Source organism: Hemiscyllium ocellatum, chromosome 10, assembly GCF_020745735.1.
Source record: "Hemiscyllium ocellatum isolate sHemOce1 chromosome 10, sHemOce1.pat.X.cur, whole genome shotgun sequence".
Taxonomy (NCBI): Eukaryota; Metazoa; Chordata; class Chondrichthyes; order Orectolobiformes; family Hemiscylliidae; genus Hemiscyllium; species Hemiscyllium ocellatum.
Genome location: NC_083410.1, coordinates 20,843,702 through 20,864,187, shown reverse-complemented (window position 1 = coordinate 20,864,187; position 20,486 = coordinate 20,843,702). Strand labels below are relative to the sequence as shown.

At 42.2% G+C, this 20,486-nt stretch overlaps 1 protein-coding gene across 5 annotated transcripts in view; it reads left to right on the top strand.

Annotated features, from left to right (window-relative positions):
- Positions 1 to 20,486, top strand: part of ltbp1 (latent transforming growth factor beta binding protein 1) — a 371,964-nt gene that overhangs the window by 14,128 nt on the left and 337,350 nt on the right. For all 5 annotated transcript variants that reach the window (XM_060831324.1, XM_060831322.1, XM_060831326.1 and 2 more), the window contains exon 3: positions 15,059 to 15,341. In XM_060831324.1, coding sequence (XP_060687307.1) covers positions 15,059 to 15,341 — 283 coding nt within the window. The remainder of the gene's footprint in view (positions 1 to 15,058; positions 15,342 to 20,486) is intronic.

Below are 20,486 nucleotides of genomic sequence, written 5' to 3'. Positions count from 1 at the left end.
CCCACCCAACCCCCCCCCTCCCCCCCTCCCCATCGCCTGAATTGGCCACTTGCGTCATTCAGTTAGTGTGACTCTGCTGTGGAGATGAAGCAACTGGTCTGAGTAATGTGTGGACCCACTCCCTTGTAGTCAGCATGGAGCAGGTCCCAGTATAAAATAACCACAGCTAAGAGCTAGCAAGAGTGGCACTGACCATCAATACTACTGGACCTGTAGAAAGATCTGAGCAAATATTACTACTTTTTCAACAAGAATAGACCTCTCCTCTGCTTCAGTTTCCTCTTAATTTTTGGCCCTGTTTTACAATAAGTAGTAATTAAACCTCCATCTGGCGAAGGATTTTTGAGGTTTTGAGAGTCAACACATGTTCGTACTTATTAATAACAAACTTCCTTTGCACCTTTGTCGGGGCCTTGATTGTTTGACACGGGTAGTTCAGAAAGGAATAGTTCAGCTCTAATTTAACTGTATCATTGGGAAATTCCTCTGCACAAACAAAGGAGAGACAAAAAGAAGCTATCCTCAAGCACAGCAGCAACTTATTATGATATTCTGGGGCTAGTCTGAATCCTCATTGCGAATAATCTTACCTTTCCACTGATTCAGGAATTTCTAATGAAAAGATAGACACTGAGTATTTATAAGGACACTGAGGAATCATGCCTACTGAAGGTAATAGCTGATCACTATCATGCAAGCTGCAAATGTGTTGCTGGTCAAAGCACAGCAGGCCAGGCAGCATCTCAGGAATAGAGAATTCGACGTTTCGAGCATAAGCCTGAAGGGCTTATGCTCGAAACGTCGAATTCTCTATTCCTGAGATGCTGCCTGGCCTGCTGTGCTTTGACCAGCAACACATTTGCAGCTGTGATCTCCAGCATCTGCAGACCTCATTTTTTACACTATCATGCAACACCTCTTGGAAACATTCTACCCAGACACTGAGAGGAATCCCTCTGGAATTATTTGGGACACAACACTGGATCCACTTTTAACAAAATTCTGGTTAAAGTGGACCAATATCTTCAAAAAAAAATTGAATGTGTAGATTTGACATCTTTGTGGGATAGATACCACTTTATATGTTTCTGAATTTCCATATTTGAAAGTGCTAATTATTACATTGACATACCCTGAACGGTCACCTAAGATTCAAATCTTGATTTTTGATCTTCAGAATACTACCTTTTGCCATGGTGTGTCTGTGTGGATGTTCAATCAGTTCTTCTTTAATGTGATGGTTTTTTGAAACCCTGCATGATAGAAAAATCATACTTTAGAAACAACACTTAAAATGTGGCGATGTTAGCACGTTACAGCCAACACATGTTTTCAAAGTTTGCACTTTAGAAACAGTGTCCCCAATTCATTAATCATGTTACAGCGAATTCGCGTGAGCAAAACATGTGTTATAGCAGAATGACCTGTATCTGACAAGGGACATGTTCACCCTGTGCTCTCCTCACAGCTCAGTCACTGTTAGAGACAGATTGGGGGTCATGTTTCCACATTGCCATTTTAACCGAGGAGTCACTGTTTCAAAATAAGGAGTTCTTCTATCTGAAACAGAGATAAGGTTAAATCTTTTTCTCACATGGATTCTTAAGCTTTTGGAACTCTTCCTCAAAAGACTGTGGAAGCAGAGTTTGAATATGTTTTAAAGCAGAGAGAGATAGATTCTTGATGTCCAAGGGGGATGGAAGGTACAACAGGGGTAAGTGCAAATGTGGAATATTCCAATCAGTCTTGATATTATTGAAGGATGGAGCAGGCCTGAACAAACAATCATGCTCGTAATGTAGTTGTTGATAGGTGACCCTGCTCTGTCCTACTTATCAGGAGAGATTTAAAATTGAATTGAATGGAATTGAGTGTGCTTTATCGTCATATGTACTCAAATGAGTATGTGAAAAGTCTACAAGTGACCACTTATGGCACCATCTAGGTACAGATTCTTCAAAACAGGTTCTTAGGAAATAAATTTGAAAAATAGAAAAATAAGAAGTTGAGAATAATTGTCCTTCCAACTCAGTCCATGCCAGCACCGAACCTGTAGTTCATGCTGGGTGTTGAATCACTGGAAGTCCACACTGAGGCCATGCCAGGCTGAGAGACTGCCATTCCAGGCCGGGAGACTGCTGCACTGAGAGGTCACCCTGCCAAGTCAAGAGACTGCCATACCAAGAGACTACCACACCAGTCCGAGAGACTACCATACAGGGCTGAGAGACTGCCATGTTAGACCAGAGACTGCCACACCAGGGCGAGAGACCATCATATGGGGCCGAGAGACTGACTCGCTAGGCCAAGAGACTGCCACACCAAAAGACTGCTATACTGGGACAAGAGACTGCCACACTGAGAGACTGCCACTCCAGGTTGGGAGACTGCCACACCAGGCTGAGAGACTGCTACTCTGAGAGATCACCATGCCACGCTGGGAGACTGCCACACCGAGAGACTGCCACTCCAGGCCGGGAGACTGCCGCACCAGGCCGAGAGACTGCTACTCTGAGAGATCACCATGCCACGCTGGGATACTGCCACACCGAGAGATGCCACTCCAGGCCGGGAGACTGCCACGCCAGTCCAGGAGACCACCATGTCGATGCATCAAAAGATGGCCCAGACCATCTTTGGGTCAGTGCTGGGATCAGGAGTCTGAAATGGAGGCTCATTTATGTTTTCTCCATTTTGCTATCTCATCCTTTGGTCAGAGTGGCCAGTCATTTTTGCAGCATAAGCAGCATTTGCAGAGGCTACGTATATGTACACAGGCTGAGAGTGCCGGCGCAGGTTTAGCAATGTCAGTGGAGAGATAAACTTCCAATCTGACATGACTCTGTTTCTGTCTCCATGGATGCAGCCTGACCTGCTAAGCTTCTGCAGCACTTCCTGTTTTTATTTCAGATTTTCAGCATTGGCACTATTTTGCTTTTCTTACCCCTGAAGGCACTTGCTCACTCTGCCTTTGTACAAAACCATTCCAATGGATTCCCAACAAACAGGAATCTATAATCTTGCTCCTGTCTTTGGTGAACACCCAGTGGTGAAGCCTGTTATGATCCTGCAGCATGTCCTCATTAAGCAGGCGCAGCCTCATATATATCACTGGGGACTCTTGTGGTGCTGTGGTAGTGTCGTTACCTCCAAGCTTGGAGGCCTGGGTTCAAATCCTACCTGCTGCAGAGGTTACGTAATCACATTGCTGAGGAGCATGCCTTCACTTGCATCATCAGATCAGCAACCTGCTGGTCAAATAGGTTAAGGCCTTCCCGATCAGGGAGCCACCTGTTTTTATGTTGTGTTGGCAGAGTTTGTAAGCAAATTGCCTGCTGGTTGGAGAGAAAGAGCAGCCAGATTAGGGTTGAGTGCAGTGCAGGAGAGATTCCTATGCATCGTGCATCACAAAATGAGTCGTTTCTACCTTAGCGTTGCAGCAGGCCCCCCTCCTGTGTGGTGGCCTGCTTTACGGGGTGGCATATTATGTTGCTCTCCACTAGTATGGTACTGCAATCTCTCTGTCCCCCATGTGGCGAGAGCTTCATGATCAACTCTAGAAGCAGAGCTCAGGTTAACATGATTCAGCAATTGAGCTTGTGAAGAAGCCGTGAATTTGTGAAAGTCGTTTGGAGTGTAATTGTATGCAATGCTCTGCACTAGGGGTGGCATGGTGGCTGAGTGCTTAGCCCTGCTGCTTCACAACATCAGGGACCCAGGTTACATTCCAGCCTCGGCCAACTGTCTGTGTGGAGTTTGCACATTCTCCCCGTGTCTGCGTGGGTTTCCTCTGAGTACTCCAGTTTCCTCGCACAGTCCAAAGATTTGCAGGTTTGGTGGATTGGCCATGCTTAATTGCTCATGGTATCCAGAGATGTGCAGGCTAGAGGGATTAGCCATAGGAACTGCAGGGTTACAGGGATTGGGTGGGATGTTGTTCGGAGGGTCGGTGTGGACATGATGGGCCAAATGGCCTGCTTCCACGGAGTATGGATTCTATGTTCTGAGGTGCTCCAGTAGTGAAGACTGGACAAGCTCATATTAGAGATGCAAGCCACTTGAAAGTGGCAAAGTTAACAATTATATGAAGGGAAAAATGATCGACACAATAACACAGACCTAACTCCCCTCATGACCTCTAGCTGCTGCAAAGCACTTGAACTGTAGTCGCCGTTGTTATGTGGAAAATGCAGCAGCCAGAATGTAAACTAGGCTTCCACAAGCGGCAATGTGAAAGTGAGCAAATCATTTATTGAGGGATAGTGATGGGTTGCAACATTCTTGATATTTCCCCTGCTTTTCTTCAATGGCAGGTAGGTCCCCAGTTTAGGTCAGAGATCTGATAGTGTAGCGCTCCCTTGGACTGCATTGTAGCATCAGCCTGGTGTTTTGGCTCCAGCCCTGGAATTGAACTTGATCCTAGAATCTTGTGACTCCGAGGCAACTTCGCCACAGTGAATACAAGAATGGTCCTATTGAGGACAGCTCAGCATCAAAGATAAGCAGATTGCTGATTAAAAAAAAGGCATTTTCTCAAGAAGCTTAAATCCGCAAACATTATGTGAAAAATTACTATATTTCCTTAAATACTGCATTGCAACAACTCGCTGAATGCAAAAAGACACTATTGGTTAAGTTTCAATTTGCTCTTCCACCTTATATTAATGGGTGTAACATGTGGGGATTGAGGATGGTGGGTAGTCATGTTTCACTGCCCATCAAGGTATTGCGGAGTGCATGAGGAAACATAACATAATACTGAGATATTTTATCACTGCACAATAACAAGTGTGAACAGTTCAGACTTTGAAGTTGTGAAGTGAGATACTTTGAAGGATGAGGATCTCTCAATTGGTACAATACTGGAATCCTTTGAAGTGAAGTAAACTTTGAACAAGGAATTGCTCATCTTGGCTTCATAAGTAGGTGGTGATTTCCTGTCTTTCACACTTTTACAGAAGTTGGTTTGTAAAGTCAATGGGTTGCAGAAGGTGACACCATTGCTTGCAGCTAAAGTAGAGATGATCAGCTGATTTGCCTCCCAGCTGCAGGTCTTCAGAACAGAACAGAAAACCTAAGTAAGCTTCTGGTAAGGGTGGTTTACGTGGAAACCACCGACATAGAGAGGGACAGCGTGGAGATCTTTCAGGATCAGTTTCAGGAGTTAGGGTGTATGTTGAAACATAGGACCTCCAACATAGTAACCTCAGAAATACTACCTGTGAGCAATGAGCTCCAGCATTTAGGTGAGAGCAGATCAGGGAGGAACAAATGTGGCGAGAGGGATATCATCAAAGGGAGGGGTTTAGATTTTTGGAACATTGGGATCACTTTTGGAAAAGGAGATAACTGTTCAGAAAAGATGAGAATCACCTGAACCGAAATGGAACTAATCTGTAGGCTGAGAGAGTAAATAGCGTAGTGGGGATGGATTTAAACTTGTAAACTGAGACGGTGGGGTTGGTTGACTAATGGGCCTAGTTTTGGAAGTAGCAGGGAGATTAAAAGAGAGATGGAGGGGAATGGGGAGAAGGAATTGAAGGAAGGCTAGAGTGTTGACAGTGAACACAAAAATGATCACCTTCCAATGATCAAGAAAGTGATAAGGGCAGCATTAAGTTGTACATGCGTAAATGCACAGAGTGTAGTGAACATATCTGTGGAGCTGGAAGCAGAAATTGCTCGATGGCGATATGATATAGGAGCATTGACAGAAACGTGGCTTGATTGTGGCCAGAACAGTACTGGATACTGAATATCCCAGATTCTAATGCTTTCAGTAGAAACGGGTTGGGTAAAAAAGGAGGAGTTGCAGTGCTCTTGGTTAAAGGTAATAGCTCAGCCTTTGAACAAGATGCAGTTCCCGAACTAGAATCTCGATAGTTAGAGGTGAGAAACAGGAAGACCTCCATGTAGTGGGGAGGAGGTAAAAGAGAGCATTTGTAGGCAGCTCACTGAAACCTGCAAAACAAGTCATGATTTCAGTTACCCTCAGGTAGACAGGGAACAAGGTCGTCTGTGGGGCTTGGAAGGGGAGACATTCTTGTAAGGTGTGCAGAACTTTCTAGAACTGTACATTCCCATTCCTATCAGGGAAGGAGCTGTGCTGCACCTGGTCTTAGGAAATAAGGCAGGTCAAGTAGAGAGCATCAGAATGGGGAACATTTAGGAAATAGTGATCATAATATAAAAAGGTTCAACATTAAGATGGAAGGGGATAAAATCCCAAATGGGAAAAGGGAAGATTTTAATGGTCAAAAAGTTGAACTGGAGCAGATTGTTTAGAAATGCATTTTGGTGAATAAAAGAGTGGATAAAAAAATGGGAGACTTTCAAAAAAGAGATTTAGTACGGTGCACACTACCCATGAGAAATAAATATGGGGTATCCAAACCTAGAGTAACTGGATGATTAAGGATATTGATGATAAAGTAAGGAAGAAAAAGAAGGTATATGATGCATTCTGGAATAATAGTAGTAGTAGAAATCTCAAATGCAGGAGAGAGGCTAAAGCTAAAATAGAGAAGGAAGCGTGAGGAAAGGATGGACAGACAATACTAAATCAAATAACAGTGTTCTTCAGGCATATTACTATTAAAAGATTAGTGAAGGATAGATGGGGCATACAAGGAACAAGCAGAATAAGCTGCTCACTGAAGCAAAGGATATAGCAGAGGTGCTAGATGAATATATTGCTTCTATCTTTACAAATTAGCAGATGATGACAATGGCCCTGTTGAAAATGTGTGTGTTGAGCAACTGAGCAGTACAGTGATAGATAAAGAAGGGGTGCTGAAAACGCCAGCAGGGGATGCACCCTAGATTGCTGAGAGGTAAGGGGGCAAACTGCAGAACCAATGACGGAAATTTTCCAGGCCTGTCCGAACACAAGGTAATTCCTGGGGGACTGGAGGATTACAAATTTGACACCGATGATTTAAAAAAGGGACAAAGGAAACTATAGACCTGTCAGCTTGACATCAACAATGGGAAAATTGATGGAGGCTCGATGGAGATGAATCATACCTATAATTGTTCATGATGGGTCTTCGGTGCATAATTTGCAATAAAGAGTGATCCTGTACTCAGTATTTTTCTGGAGAACTATTAATTATGTTGTAAGTAACTGTACTGCATGTGCTACATTTTGCTGGAAAAACCTTTGCTTTTATTAAGAGATATTGTAATAGTTTTGGTCATGAATCCATTTGCTGTAGCTTATGGAGAGTTTTAAAAATAGATGTAGAATATTTGTTACAGTGCACTGTTTGCTGATTGAATGGATTTTTGTTTACGGTAAACTACAGCATTGTGAACCTTGCTGGAAAATTACTGTCAATGGCCCTTCAATTTGCTCTCTTCTCTCAACAATCTAGGGTGCCATCGCCTGCTGGCCTTTTCAACACCTCTTCTTTATCTATCACTGTACTGCTCAGTTGCTGTAAGTCCTGGCCCACCATCAACTCTGGATAAGTAACAGTACAAAGCTATTGCTACTCCCAACATTTGGCAGTTGGTTCAAACCTAAGCAACATCAAGAATAGAATTTGACAGCAGTTGTTGTTACCTTGATCCTAAATAATGCCATGGTCCGGGAAACAGCACAATTAAAAACACTTGTACCGTATATACTCATGTAAAGGTCGATCAAATGTCTCAGTTGACCCCTTAGTTTGGCCAAAAATCTGGTAATTTTCATATACTTTGTATATATGTCGACCCTAGCTTTTCAGGGGTCTCTTCCTGGCCATATATGCAGCCTTAAAGGACATGATTTGCCCATTTTTGATTCAAATGCAATACCCATGTCATCACATATGCCACCAGTATATGTTTGCACAACACGATTTTCAAATTGTTAAATTGAATGTTGGTCAGGAAATATATACTGTGTATATTTATTTATGTAATATCTACATACATATATCTGACCTGTGCATGCAAATATCTACGATACCTTATGGCAGCCCTTGGCCTTGTCCTCCTGCTGTTGCCTCAGCTTCTTAGAAGTAGATGTCATGTACAGTTGTGCTCTGAACCTATTGTAAAACTCTCCCAAGTTTTTCTGACAAAATGGCATCATGGAAGAAACAAGTAAAACAGCACAGTTTAAACTAAAAATTATTGATGTTGCAGAGAAGAACGCCAATAGCAAAGCTCTGAGTTTCTGAAAAACTTGTCAGGGATTGGAGGAAAATAGCCTCACAGTTACAGGCTACACCAAAACAGGGGTATGCCAATCGAGGAAAGCTGAACAAGTGACCACAACTAGAACGAAAGATTGCTGACTGAGTAATTAGGTGTCATCAGAACGGAAGCATAGTGATTCAACAATGTACCAGAATACGTGCCAAAAATGAAGCAGAAAAAGATGGATTCAGTAGCAGGCAGAATAGAGACAGTTATTTTGTAGATAAATATTCAACAATTGCCATAATTCTTTCTCCTTTTGTTATTTGTTATTTTATATAGAGATCTGGCTCTTGTTGACCCATTTTTTGATTCATGCCAAGCATGAGTTTCATCCCTTTGAAAATGATACCTTGTGTATAAGTTGACCCCCCAATTTCAGCTTAAAAACAGTCTTCGAAACTAGACCCAAGTACTGTAATTTATTTAAAATGTTGAAGAAATCTGCACTTACTTTTAAGAATGTTTGAGGAGACCCCTTAAGGGTTTGCATCAGTTGTAATGACCGTAACAAGGCCAGTCAGGTAGACCTCATAGAATATGAGTTCCCTGATTGGGGCTGTTAACTTGGTCCAATTGGGGAGCCCTGGCTGATAGATTTAAAAGGGGAGTGTAGCTCTGCAGTTGTGGCTGAGTGGTTAAGGCGATAGATTAGAAATCTATCATATTTCCATACATATATTTGAATTTGCCTATTATTTTGGAGGTCATTTCAGCCGACTGTCTACCCCTCTTCCGCGGTTATGTTCATGTCTGGGTGTCCTTGGAGAGGTAGCATGTGATGTCCACTAACACTCAATGCCTTTAGGGAAAAGGAGCCCTGAGGGGGATGGAGTGCTTTATTACCCCCTGCAATTTTATTTTGATATAATCCCCACCTCCCCTTCATGTTTTTCACATAAGCTTTGCTCCTTACTGGTTCCCTAGCCACAAGGGTGTTTTTCGTGGCGGTGGAAATATTGAATAAAATTGTTTGCACAATAGTGTCTTCATTGAGTCCATGCACTTGCGCGCACACACAACATAGATGCTATGGGGGAAATAAGCACTAAAAAGGTGATTGTCAGAGATCCTGACACTCTGAGAGCTGACTCTGAAGAGGCAGTACTAAAGTCAAGGACTGTTCAGATATAAATAAAAGGTGAGTTGGTGACAGGATACCGGCCTCTGTAGAGTTATTTTAGTTGCAAAAGGCTTATTTGTAACTTTCCAGGTTAATAAGAAATAATAGTCCATGTGACCTGGCTACCCTTGACCTAGAAGCAGTACCAACAGGAAGAGAGTTAAGACCAAAAGCCATACAGTTGTCAGGCTCAAAGGAAAGCCAGGGGCAGAAGCACACAACTGCAGATATAAACAAGAAATATAGCACAACACAACTGTTAAACTCCTGGTGTGTTTAGGAGCAAGTCGAGTTTCTGCTTCAAGGTTAGTTTAGCAGTACAAATAAAATTAGAAACGCATTGGTAATTGATTACCTGAGCTAAAAAAGACGGAATCCTAACAGTCGAGTTTGTATCGGAGGACCTGTTGGTTGGTTGGTTGGTTCAAAAGTTACTGACTGAGAGTCGATGCCATTAAGATCAACATGACTTTTTGAGAGAGGCATGTGTCTTGTTGGAGCTGACTGTAACTGAATGGAGTGCAGCTACTGGTGAATATAATTCGAGAGCCAAATCAATTGAGGGGAAATGAGAGAGCTGTTGAACTAGAGATCCTGTTGGAAAGACTGGAAAGCTTGTATGGAGATTGGGATGCAGGTGTTTCCGGTTGGGTAAGGTTCTTGTACCTTTGTTTATTTTCTATTTAAGCGGAGATTTATCTTTTTGATGTATAATTTGTCTGTTAATTATTGTTTAATTTTCATTTCCATTCATTTTGCTATTCATTGTAATGTAAAAATTATAAGAACTTAAGTCTTGTGGAGAGCTCCTTAATTTGCATGCTATTTGGCAAATTTGGTGATTTTGATTAATGGCTCTCCTGCAGGGCTTGTAAACCAGCTCAGTGCAATGTTATATTAGCTGATGTTGCGTGGAGCATGTTCTTACCACATGCTGAATGGACCATTTTGTGACACATGAGAAAGAAAGTGAAAGCTTGTCACGCAGCTCATCCTGGATTCTTTTCAACTTTCTGACTTGAAGCCTGTTAATGAACAGGCAATTTGTTCATCCTCAGTTGTCTTTAACAATTTGGGAGAGGATACAATAGCTTACATTCTGCTGGATCTCATGTTTTCCAGTGAGAGCCCGGGTCTGGTGGTAGATTCAGTTCCAACTTTATTTTGGTACAACTTCATTACAGCTTCAGATTTACTTTGCAGTAAGGTACATGGAAACTTGAGATTATATACAGTTAAAAACCTTAGAGGGCACGCACACCCTTTAGCTACAACTGGTCAGCAGTGCCGGATTGTCTCCCTGTGATTGGCTCTCTGGTGCAGCATCTTAAAGAGATGGGCAGGCTGATGATCTAGCCCCTGGTCATGATGTTTTCACAGACTTTCTTATCTTCCTTCTTGAAGCTTTTCACAACGGATAACATTTGGCAGCTGCACATTCTCTCTCATTTAAGACAGACCAGCTATTGTTTACCTGCGGAGACTTTATTAATCATGTATTTTCCCACATGCTCTAACCGCATGGCCAGCCGTCGGCCATTTTGTGCCACCCAGTCATGGGTAGCCCTAACGCATCCCCAGAATTAGTCCGTAATTTACTCATTTTCGAGAAAGGGCAGATTAGTAGAACAACTGCACTACTATGCTCCAAATCCTCAGCACAGTCAGCAGAGATCCTCTGTGCTTGTGTAATGACTACTTATTTAGTTAAACCACTGTTTATTCCTGTAGTGCTGGTCATACAAAGGAGGAGAATGCTTCTGCTTATAAGAACTCGAGTAATAAACAAACGAATGCACAAAATATTATTTTGTAATTGTGAGAGCCTTGTATTTTCCCTCTAGGTACAGATGGCCCAAATTCTGTAAATAGATCAGCTCTTGGTTAACCTGATGTTATTTTCTGTTAATTTATGGATGTGGGCATCACTGGAAAGACCTGCAATTATTGTCCATCTCTAATTACCTTTGACCTATGTAGCCATTTCAGAGTCAGCCACCTTACTGTGGAGTCTGGAGTCACATAGTGAGCAGAGCATGCTTCTTCCCATAAAACACATTAATGAACCAGTGGGTTTTTACAGGAATCTGAGGTTCCTGGTCACCATTATTGAGGTTTATCATTTCCAGATATACTTATTCTCAAGCTGTCATGGTGGAATTTGAACGATCACCTTTCTGGGACCTGATTGTTAGTTGAGTGGTATAACCATTATTTTACCGCACCCAATTTTGGCAAGTGCTAGTAAATGCCCAACTGCTTCCCAAGGTTAAACCATCTGGAAGTTTTAGTTTATTCAAAAAGACCCCATTAAAATATGCACATGTACAGCATGCCTGGAGTGCGAATGACAAATCTTGAACTTTTATATACAAAATAAACTTTTTTAATTGTTACCTTCATGGCCTTCCTGAGCCGGAAATGGAAAATGATGATGTACCAATCCAAGGAAAGCAGTTGTTTTGATGGTGAAATGTATGCCTTATTTCATACGCACCGTGTTGGCCCTGGGTTTGTATATACTTTCCCAAATGAACCCCAGATGTATGTCTGCAAATGTTTCCTGTCATTCACTGACTGTCAGGAAATGGAATAAAATTGAGATACAAGAAGTTTTTTAAAAAAACTGCTTCAATGGCATGTCAGATTGTTAGGTCACTATTCAGAGCAGGTGTCTGCATGTTGAGCATTGACGTCTGACGATCTTGAGTTACTGCTGAACAGAATACCGCCTCCAAACCAAACAGATTTACAGCACAGATCCTACTGAGTACTCTGGACTTCAGTCTGGAGAATTGTTGATTTCCATAAAGACAGAAGAATCAAACATGCTGTAAATGATCTTTCTTTCATTACATTCAGAGGAATTAACGTATTACTCTTAGGGCTGAATGTTCACAGCTGAATGAGCCATGTCCTCGATGTTGCTAAAAAGCAGCCTGGTCAAAAATTATAATGCAGTAAATCATTTTTATTTCAGCTGCTTAAATAATTGAAACTGTTATGGATTTCAGATCCGCTCCAGATGTTCTTCCGGAATTATCCTAACTATGATGCAGATGTATGATTTGGGATTGGAGATGTAATAATGGGAGAGCTCCATTTGTTGAATAGTCCACAGTCCTGGGAATGTGGCTTCACTTGAGCATCTGCAACTTCTGAAAGACACATCGACTAATGTTTAAGTGAACTGCGATCCATGGTGTAGAGAAGACCAAAACTAGAATTTGTTTTACATTTATTCATTCCTGGGATGCAGGGTACATCCCTAGATGCCCTTGAATCACGTGACTTACTTGGTCATTTCAGGGAGCAGTTAGGAGTCAAAACTATAGTCCTAGGTCTGGAGTCACATGTATACCAGACAGGTAAGGACAGCAGATGTTCCTCCCTAAAGGTCACAGAGTCAACCTTTTAATTGATGTCACCGTATCTTTCACAGTCTTTCTTGAATTCCTTACTCCACGTGGGAGCCTTGCTTTGCGTAATAGTGGCTGAAAATATGTTGCTGGAAAAGCGCAGCAGGTCAGGCAGCATCCAAGGAGCAGGAGAGTCCTGAAGAAGGGCTCATGCCTGAAACGTCGACTCTCCTGTTCCTTGGATGCTGCCTGACCTGCTGCGCTTTTCTAGCAACACATTTTCAGCTCTGATCTCCAGCATCTGCAGTCCTCACTTTCTCCTTTGCATAATAGTTTAACAAACATCCTTTAGGGAACACTGCCATTTTACAAGAACCCCCATATTTTCACTGCTGGTTTTGATGATACTTACAAAAGTGTGTGAAATTCCTCAATTTGTCCTTTAGCCTCCAGCTGAGAGAAAGCCAGCACAAGAATTACTGTTTCATAAAATAACCTACAGATAGCTGCAGATAAGCAAATTATGAGAAGTTAACATATACCTTTACTAGTTAGTGCTCTAATCCTCTTTGTAAAACTGTTCTAACACAGACATAAATGTAAAAAAAGGGTTTCATGGATGGAGGGAAAAACCGGGAAGGCATTTCAATGGCCCATGTCCACAGGGTTTGCTCAGATGATCCTTTTGGTTTGTGAGGACCTGCTGGTCTGTGACCTTCCTTCTCCAGGAATTTCCATTTGTTTGCAGGGTGACTGGGTCACACCTACCCCTCTCATTTATTGGTTAAGAGCCACAGCTTACAACAACTGCTGAGGGGAATAAACTGGCCTTCCTTCAGGGTTTTACTGCTGAGAAAAAGGTCAGCTTCCTTTTTTTAAAAGAGATTTGACAGCTTCTGACCAAACATTCACACCCACAAGCTGTTCAGCTACCTGGGAGCCAATCACATAGCAGTTGGCAGGCAGAAAACCTTTCTCATTGACAACTGGTCACAATTCCCCAGAACAATTTGTTGCCAGCTGAATCTCGCCACATTCCCCAGAAGTGTAGATCTCATGTTACTACAAATGCCATGTTGTTGTTCCCTGCATATGAGGTAATGGTAATGCCATCATAGTTAGCCTTGTTAGCAGCAGATATATGGAAATGCCGCCATCTTCAAGTTGACCTGGAAACCACTCACTATCCTCACTTGGAAATATATTGCTGTTCCTGCAATGTCTTGGGTCAAAATCCTGGCATTCCCTCCCTAATGGCATTGTGGGTCAACCCACAGCAGTTGGATGGTTCAAGAAGGCAGCTCACCATTACCTTCTCAAGGGGCAATGAGGGACAGGCAATCAATGCTGGTCAGGCAGCGATATCCCATCCCACAAACGAATGCATTTTTAAAAAAAATTGTAGAGCACCATGGGGCTGCTGTCTCATTAGAGAGAGAGAGATTACTGGTGGTGAGTTTAACTTGAGGGTCACCATGCCTCAGGGATGAAGTTGAGAAGCTGGAACAGTTATGGTAATCTCAGTCAGTATGGGAATTGAATTTGATATGAACATATATAGCTCCAAGCAAGTGTTATTGAACCACATTGTGAGCCTGATCAATAATCTTGCATACGAGGGATTGCTCATTGAATGTGTCACTGTTTTGTACGGTAGGCAGAATATCTTGGTGGTTACACCCTGTTATTGGAAAGTGCCACTTGTGTTGCTACTGCAGAGCAGCAGTGGAAAACAGTTAGCTTCACTTGGTCATCCAATTTTAATCTTCCTCTGTCATCCTACCTCAAGCAACGGGGTCAATCATGTGATTCTTCGTAGCTCCATGCTGGAAATTGATGGGAATGTGGAATGTGGAATGAAAACAGATCAGCCATGCTCCTAATGAATGGTGGAAAGGGTTTGAAGGGCTGAATGGCCTAAATGTGCTCCTTTAAAAATTGAACAAACTGTGGATGCTGGAAATCAGAAACAAAAACAGAGATTGTTGGAAAAGCTCAGCATATCTGGCAGCATCTGTTGAGAGAAATCAGAGTTAACGTTTCGGGTCACTTGACCTGAAACATTAACCCTGATTTCTCTCCATAGATGCTGCTAGACCTGCTCAGCTTTTCCACCAACTTTTGTTTTTGCTTCTAAATCTGCTCCTGGTTTGTATGCATCTCATATATTTTTATTCGCCTTAACAGTGGAAGAGAAGTAAAAGAGGTACTCCACACACTATTGCGTATTTTGTACCAATTCAGTGTTAATACCTGCCTCAATCACTCTTTGCAGAATCATAAGAATCATCAAATCCACCTCTAATTTTGTCCTTCACTTTCCAGATAGCTGTTTGTTCTAGTCTGGCATTAGTATTGTCAATGAAATATGTTCTTTTTCTGACAGCGAATTGTTCTCCAAAGTGCCAAAATGGAGGGATGTGTCTAAGACCCCAGCTTTGCGTGTGTAAGCCAGGCACCAAAGGTAAAGCATGCGAGGAGACGTCGTCCAGCGTTCAACCCACAAACAATCAAGACACGGTGGCCCAGGCTCAGCCCATCCCGCAACAGGCGCCCCAGCAAACCATGACCCAGAGATTGGTGCAGCCTCCTCAGAAGATCAATTCGCTGGGCCACATGTCTTTGACTGTCAAGCAGAAACCTTCCATGGTGGTGCCCCAGCAGTCTCAGTAAGTCCTGCTCGCACTGTAATTTATGAGACTTTGTGTTCACGGGCGTCAGGTTTGTGGATGACACAGAAATAAGGTGGAAGGCAAATGGTGAAGGAAGACACAAAGAGTTTGCAGAGACTTACAGACAGGTTAAATGAGAGGGCAAAAACTGAGCAGCTGGAATATAATGTGGGATACTGTGAGGTTACGCACTTTGGCAAAAAGAATGGAGGAGCTGAATATTATTTTAAACATAGAACTTTGCAGGAGAGACCAATTGGGGTGGTCCTAATGTCCAAGTTACAAAAGTCTGGCATAGAAGTTCAACATGAATAGTGAAGGGAGATGGGATGCCTGCCTTTATTTTCAAGGGAATAGGTGTCTAAAAGTAGAGAAGTCTTGCTTAAACAAATGCTGTAGTTAGACTGTACTGAAAATACTGTGAACAGTTTTGGTCCCTTTATTTAAGGAAAGATTGTTGATATTGGAGGCAGTTCACAGAAGATTCAGTAGGTTGATCCTGGATAGAGAGGGTTTTTCTTCTGAGTGAGGTTAGTAGGTTGGGCATTTGTTCATTGGAATGCAGACGAATGCGAGGCAACTCCATACTGAAACATATAAGGTTGTTAGGGGACCCTACAGGGGAATTAAAACAAAGAACTGCAATACTGGAGATATTAAACAAAAACAGAAATTGCTGAAGAAACTCAGCAGGTATGGCAGCATCTGAGGGAAGAAAGCATAGTTAATGTTTCGCGTTAAGTGAGCCTTCCTCAGAACTGTTAGCAGCTAGGAAACACAGTGACGCTAACAGGGTAGATGCCTCTATAAGGTCACCCCTCAGCCTCCGATGCTCCGGGGAAAACAGCCCTAGCCTATTCAACCTCTCCCTATAGCTGAAATGGCAACATCTTTTCTGAACCCTTTCAAGTTTTATTAAGGGGCATGGATAGGATAAATAGACAAAAAATTTTTCCCTGGGATGGGGGACTCCAGAACTAGAGGACATAGGTTTAGGGTGAGAGGGGAAAGATATAAAAGAGACCTAAGGGGTAACCTTTTCACACAGAGGATGATACGTGTATGAAATGAGGTGCCAGAGGAAGTGGTGGAAGCTGGTACAATTGCAACATTTAACAGGCATCTGGAGGGGTATATCTGGAGGGGTATATGAATAGGAAGGGTTTAGAGGGATATGGGGCAGGTGCTGGCAGGTGGGACTAGTTTGGGTTGGGATATCTGGTCAGCATGGACGGGTTGGACCAAAGACTCTGTTTCTGTGCTATACATCTCTATGACTATGACTTTAAAAAAAGCTGTTAATGTGACATTGCTTTCATTTCAGAAGCATGAACAGATCAATGAGGGAGGAAGGAGGGGCTAGTTGTCATGTGAACAAAATTGTTACATGATTCTCACTGTTTTATATCAAAGAATCCCTTCAGTGCAGAAAGAGGCCGTTTGGGCCATTGAGTCTGCACTGAGCCTCTGAAGAGCATCTCGCCCAGACACAGCCCCACGCCCTTCCCCTATCCATGTAACCCTGAATTTCCCATGGCTAATCCACCTAGACTGCACCTCCCTGAACCCTATGGGCAATTTCGCATGGCCAGTCCACTCTAACCTGCACATGGGAGGGATTCAGAGCACCTGGTGGAAACCCATGCAGTTAAAGGGAGAATGTGCAAACTCCACACTGACAGTCTCCCGAGGGTAGAATCGAACACTGAGCCATTGTGCTGCTCAAATCTTCTGTAACACTCCTTGAGGCTTATTGGGAAGACTGGTCTGAGACAGGAGTGTGATCACACAGCAGGGAGGTGCTTAGATTGATAAGTGACCAGGAACGAGAAAAATGCAACAGGTAAGGGAGTAGTCCTCAGACTGGTTCTAGTGTAGCAGGACAGAGAGTTATCGGTCTCTGTTTCTCTTTGAAGTTGTCCCTCTGAAGACTAGACCTTGCGGAGCACATGACTGATAATACCTGGTTACGTGTAGGAGGCACTCAGTCTGCAGCCTTGCAGACACAAAGTTTCGGAAGATTTTACAGCCAGTTTTCCATTGGCTTCTGCAATAAAATAAGGCCAATATGAAAGCAGCGTTTGTGATTTTGTATTGCAGTAATGAAAGTGTTTTATAGTTAATGTTTGGCTGCTTTGTGGACTATACAGTGAATAATTACAGTTACTGTTACTTTTGGAAGAGTGTTCCTCTTGTGCCCACAATCCTAACTGAACTTGTAATGTGTATTTATTGAAGATCTTTTCCACCCTTACAGATATGGGTGTATTTCCAATGACTGCGGCTGCTCACCAGCTGTTGGCAGACTGGCTTGTTACCCGAGGCAATTCAGTCTAATCCCATCATCACTCAAAGTCCATGAACAGATACTTTCCAGCAGGTTTTCTAATTACAGCACAGGAGGAAGCCATTCACCCATCATGTCCGTAAAGCAATCTAACCAGTCTCATTCCCTTACTCGATCTGTGCAGATTTAGTTCACTTAAGTTCCATCCAGTTTCCTTTCAAATTCATTCATTTTACCACTCTCAAAAATAGACACAGAGTCATTGAGCTGTACAGCATGGAAACAGACCTTGGTCCAACTCATCCATGCCGACCAGATATCCTAAATTAATCCAGTCCCATTTAACAGCACTTGGCCATATCCCTCTAAGCCCTTCCTACTCATATACCCATCCAGATGCCTTTTAAATGTTGCAATTGTACCAGCCTCCACCACTTCCTCTGGCAGCTCATTCCATATACGTACCATCCCCCTCATGAAAATGTTGCCCCTTAGGTCCTTTTTAAATCTTTTCCTTCTCACCTTACATGTATGCCCTTTGGTTTAGCTCTGTCCAATGCTGGGGAAAAGACCTTGGCCATTCACTCTCTCCATGCCCTTCTTGATTTGATAGACTTCTATAAGGTCACTCCTCAGTGTCCAACGTTCCAGGGAAAATAGCTCCAGCCTATTCAGCCTGTACCTATAACTCAACGCTTCAACCCCAGCAGCATCCTTATAAATGTTTGCTGTGCCCTTTCAAGTTTAACAACATAGTTCCATGTCACTACCACTTGACGTTCTTTCTTGACAATCCTGCTGCATCTCTTGCTCAAAATGTTAAATCACTGTCTCCTAGTTCTTGGATTATCAGCCTTTTGGAACAGTGCATCTTTGTTTGCTTTGTATAAACCCATCACAATCATTTACACCTCCATTAAGTTTTTCTGGAAATATCTATTCTCCAAGAAGAAAAAAATATCAACTTTGCTATCCTAACCATGTCCCTAGATTCCCTCATCCCTGGTACTGTTCCAGTAAATTTCTTCTGCAGCCTGTCAAGGATCCACACAGCATTTTTGGAAATGTTGTGACCAGACTGGATGCAGTACAAAAATCTAACCAGAACTTTATAAAGATTTAGCGTAACATCCTTGTTTTTATACTCCAGCAACAGAATTTAGAAAGGTCAAGATAATATATTTTTTGCTGATGGACCTCTCTGTCACCACCAAAGATCTCTGTAGATGAACTTCCAAGTCCATCTTTCCTTGCAAACTCTTTTGAAAGGAGCCATCCAGTTTTTTTATTGTCTCTCTCTCTATTCTGTTTGTACAAGTGCAATCCCTCTGACTTCTCTGTGTTAAACTGCATCTTGTCTTTTGTTCTGCTGGCCTATCTACATGCTATTGTAATTGATTAACCATCAGCCACACTTGCAAGTTTTGCATCATTGGCAAATTTTGACTATTTTCTATGTATTCCAAAAGCTGGGCCATTTCTATCGAGTAAAATAAACAGTGTTCCTAGCATTGTAACATTGAAGAGAACAAATTAATACCAGTCTCCAGTCTAAAATAACCAGAATTCTCAGTTTCCTGACCATAGACTAGTTTATTTTTAATCCAAGCTGACACTAGCCTTTCTATCCCATGAACCTCAGTTACTCTGACCACCAATTTAAGATTGTCAGTCAAACTTGTAGTGTTGGCTCACTTGTGTGTACTGGAACCTACATTTATTAATAAGCAAGGCCCTATTCTTTGCAGACAGAAAGAATAGATAAACACGCACTGTGCCTGCTTCAACTCAACAAAACATGTGACAACCATTTTCTAGTCCACTCCTGAGGACAATGTCTTGATCAGTTAAAGTCCAACTGTTTAGTTTACGTTTAAACAAAATTTGGTGGTAAACTGTCAGTCATCATCTAACTGATGCATTCTCCATGGCAATGCCTCCCCCAATTGCCAACCAATCAGCTCTCTCATTTCATGCATCTGAAAAATTGTTCCCATTTACATTATTGTATCTTGCAAGTGTGCTCAGAAGTACAGTCTGCAAAGCTTCCATAAAGTGTCTTTTCCCAGCAATATTCAATCGCATTTTTGTTAACCAACCTTTTGTACTTTCCTTGCTCTTCTTCATTGCTAATCTAAAACTTAATGATCACTCTTTCCTGAGTGTTCCCACAAAAGCCACTTGTCCCACATGGTCTACCTCATTCCCTGAAAGCAGATCCTGTAATGCCTCCTTTCTAGCTTGTTAGAGAATATATTAGTCAAGGACGTTCTTCTGAGCATGGTTCAGAAAATGCTCATCCGCCTTACGCTTTACTCTACCAACGTCCCAATTAGTTTGTTAAAGTATGTGTTACTTGAACATATCTCTGATTTCCCTACAGTTATCTCCTCAATCTTTGTCTATGTTGCTCATTCTTTCTCTCTTTTTCTCTTACTATCCAATAAAATAGCTTCAGTTGCACAATTATCTCAACTCTAACCAAATGGATTTTGTTTTTGACATCCTCCCTTTGCAATATCTTTACAATATTTTCCTTGATCCACATTGCTTCCCCAGCTCAGTTTTTTCCTCCCTTATCTTCTTTGAGAATATTGTGCCCTTGAATATTAAGTGCCTGGTCCTCACGATTTTTAACTCATATTTTCATCATTGCCACTGCATTGTATTCTTGTATGGCTACTTGTGCTTATTTGCCATACATTGTGCAATGACATGACCTGCATTCTAATCCTGTCTTTGTATCCCTCGTAATCTTTCTCAACCTGATCTTCTCCAATTCGATTTTCTTTTCTGGTTCTGACTACGCTTTATGCACCTTATTTTGCTTTTCTACCTCTGCATGCTGGTGCCCA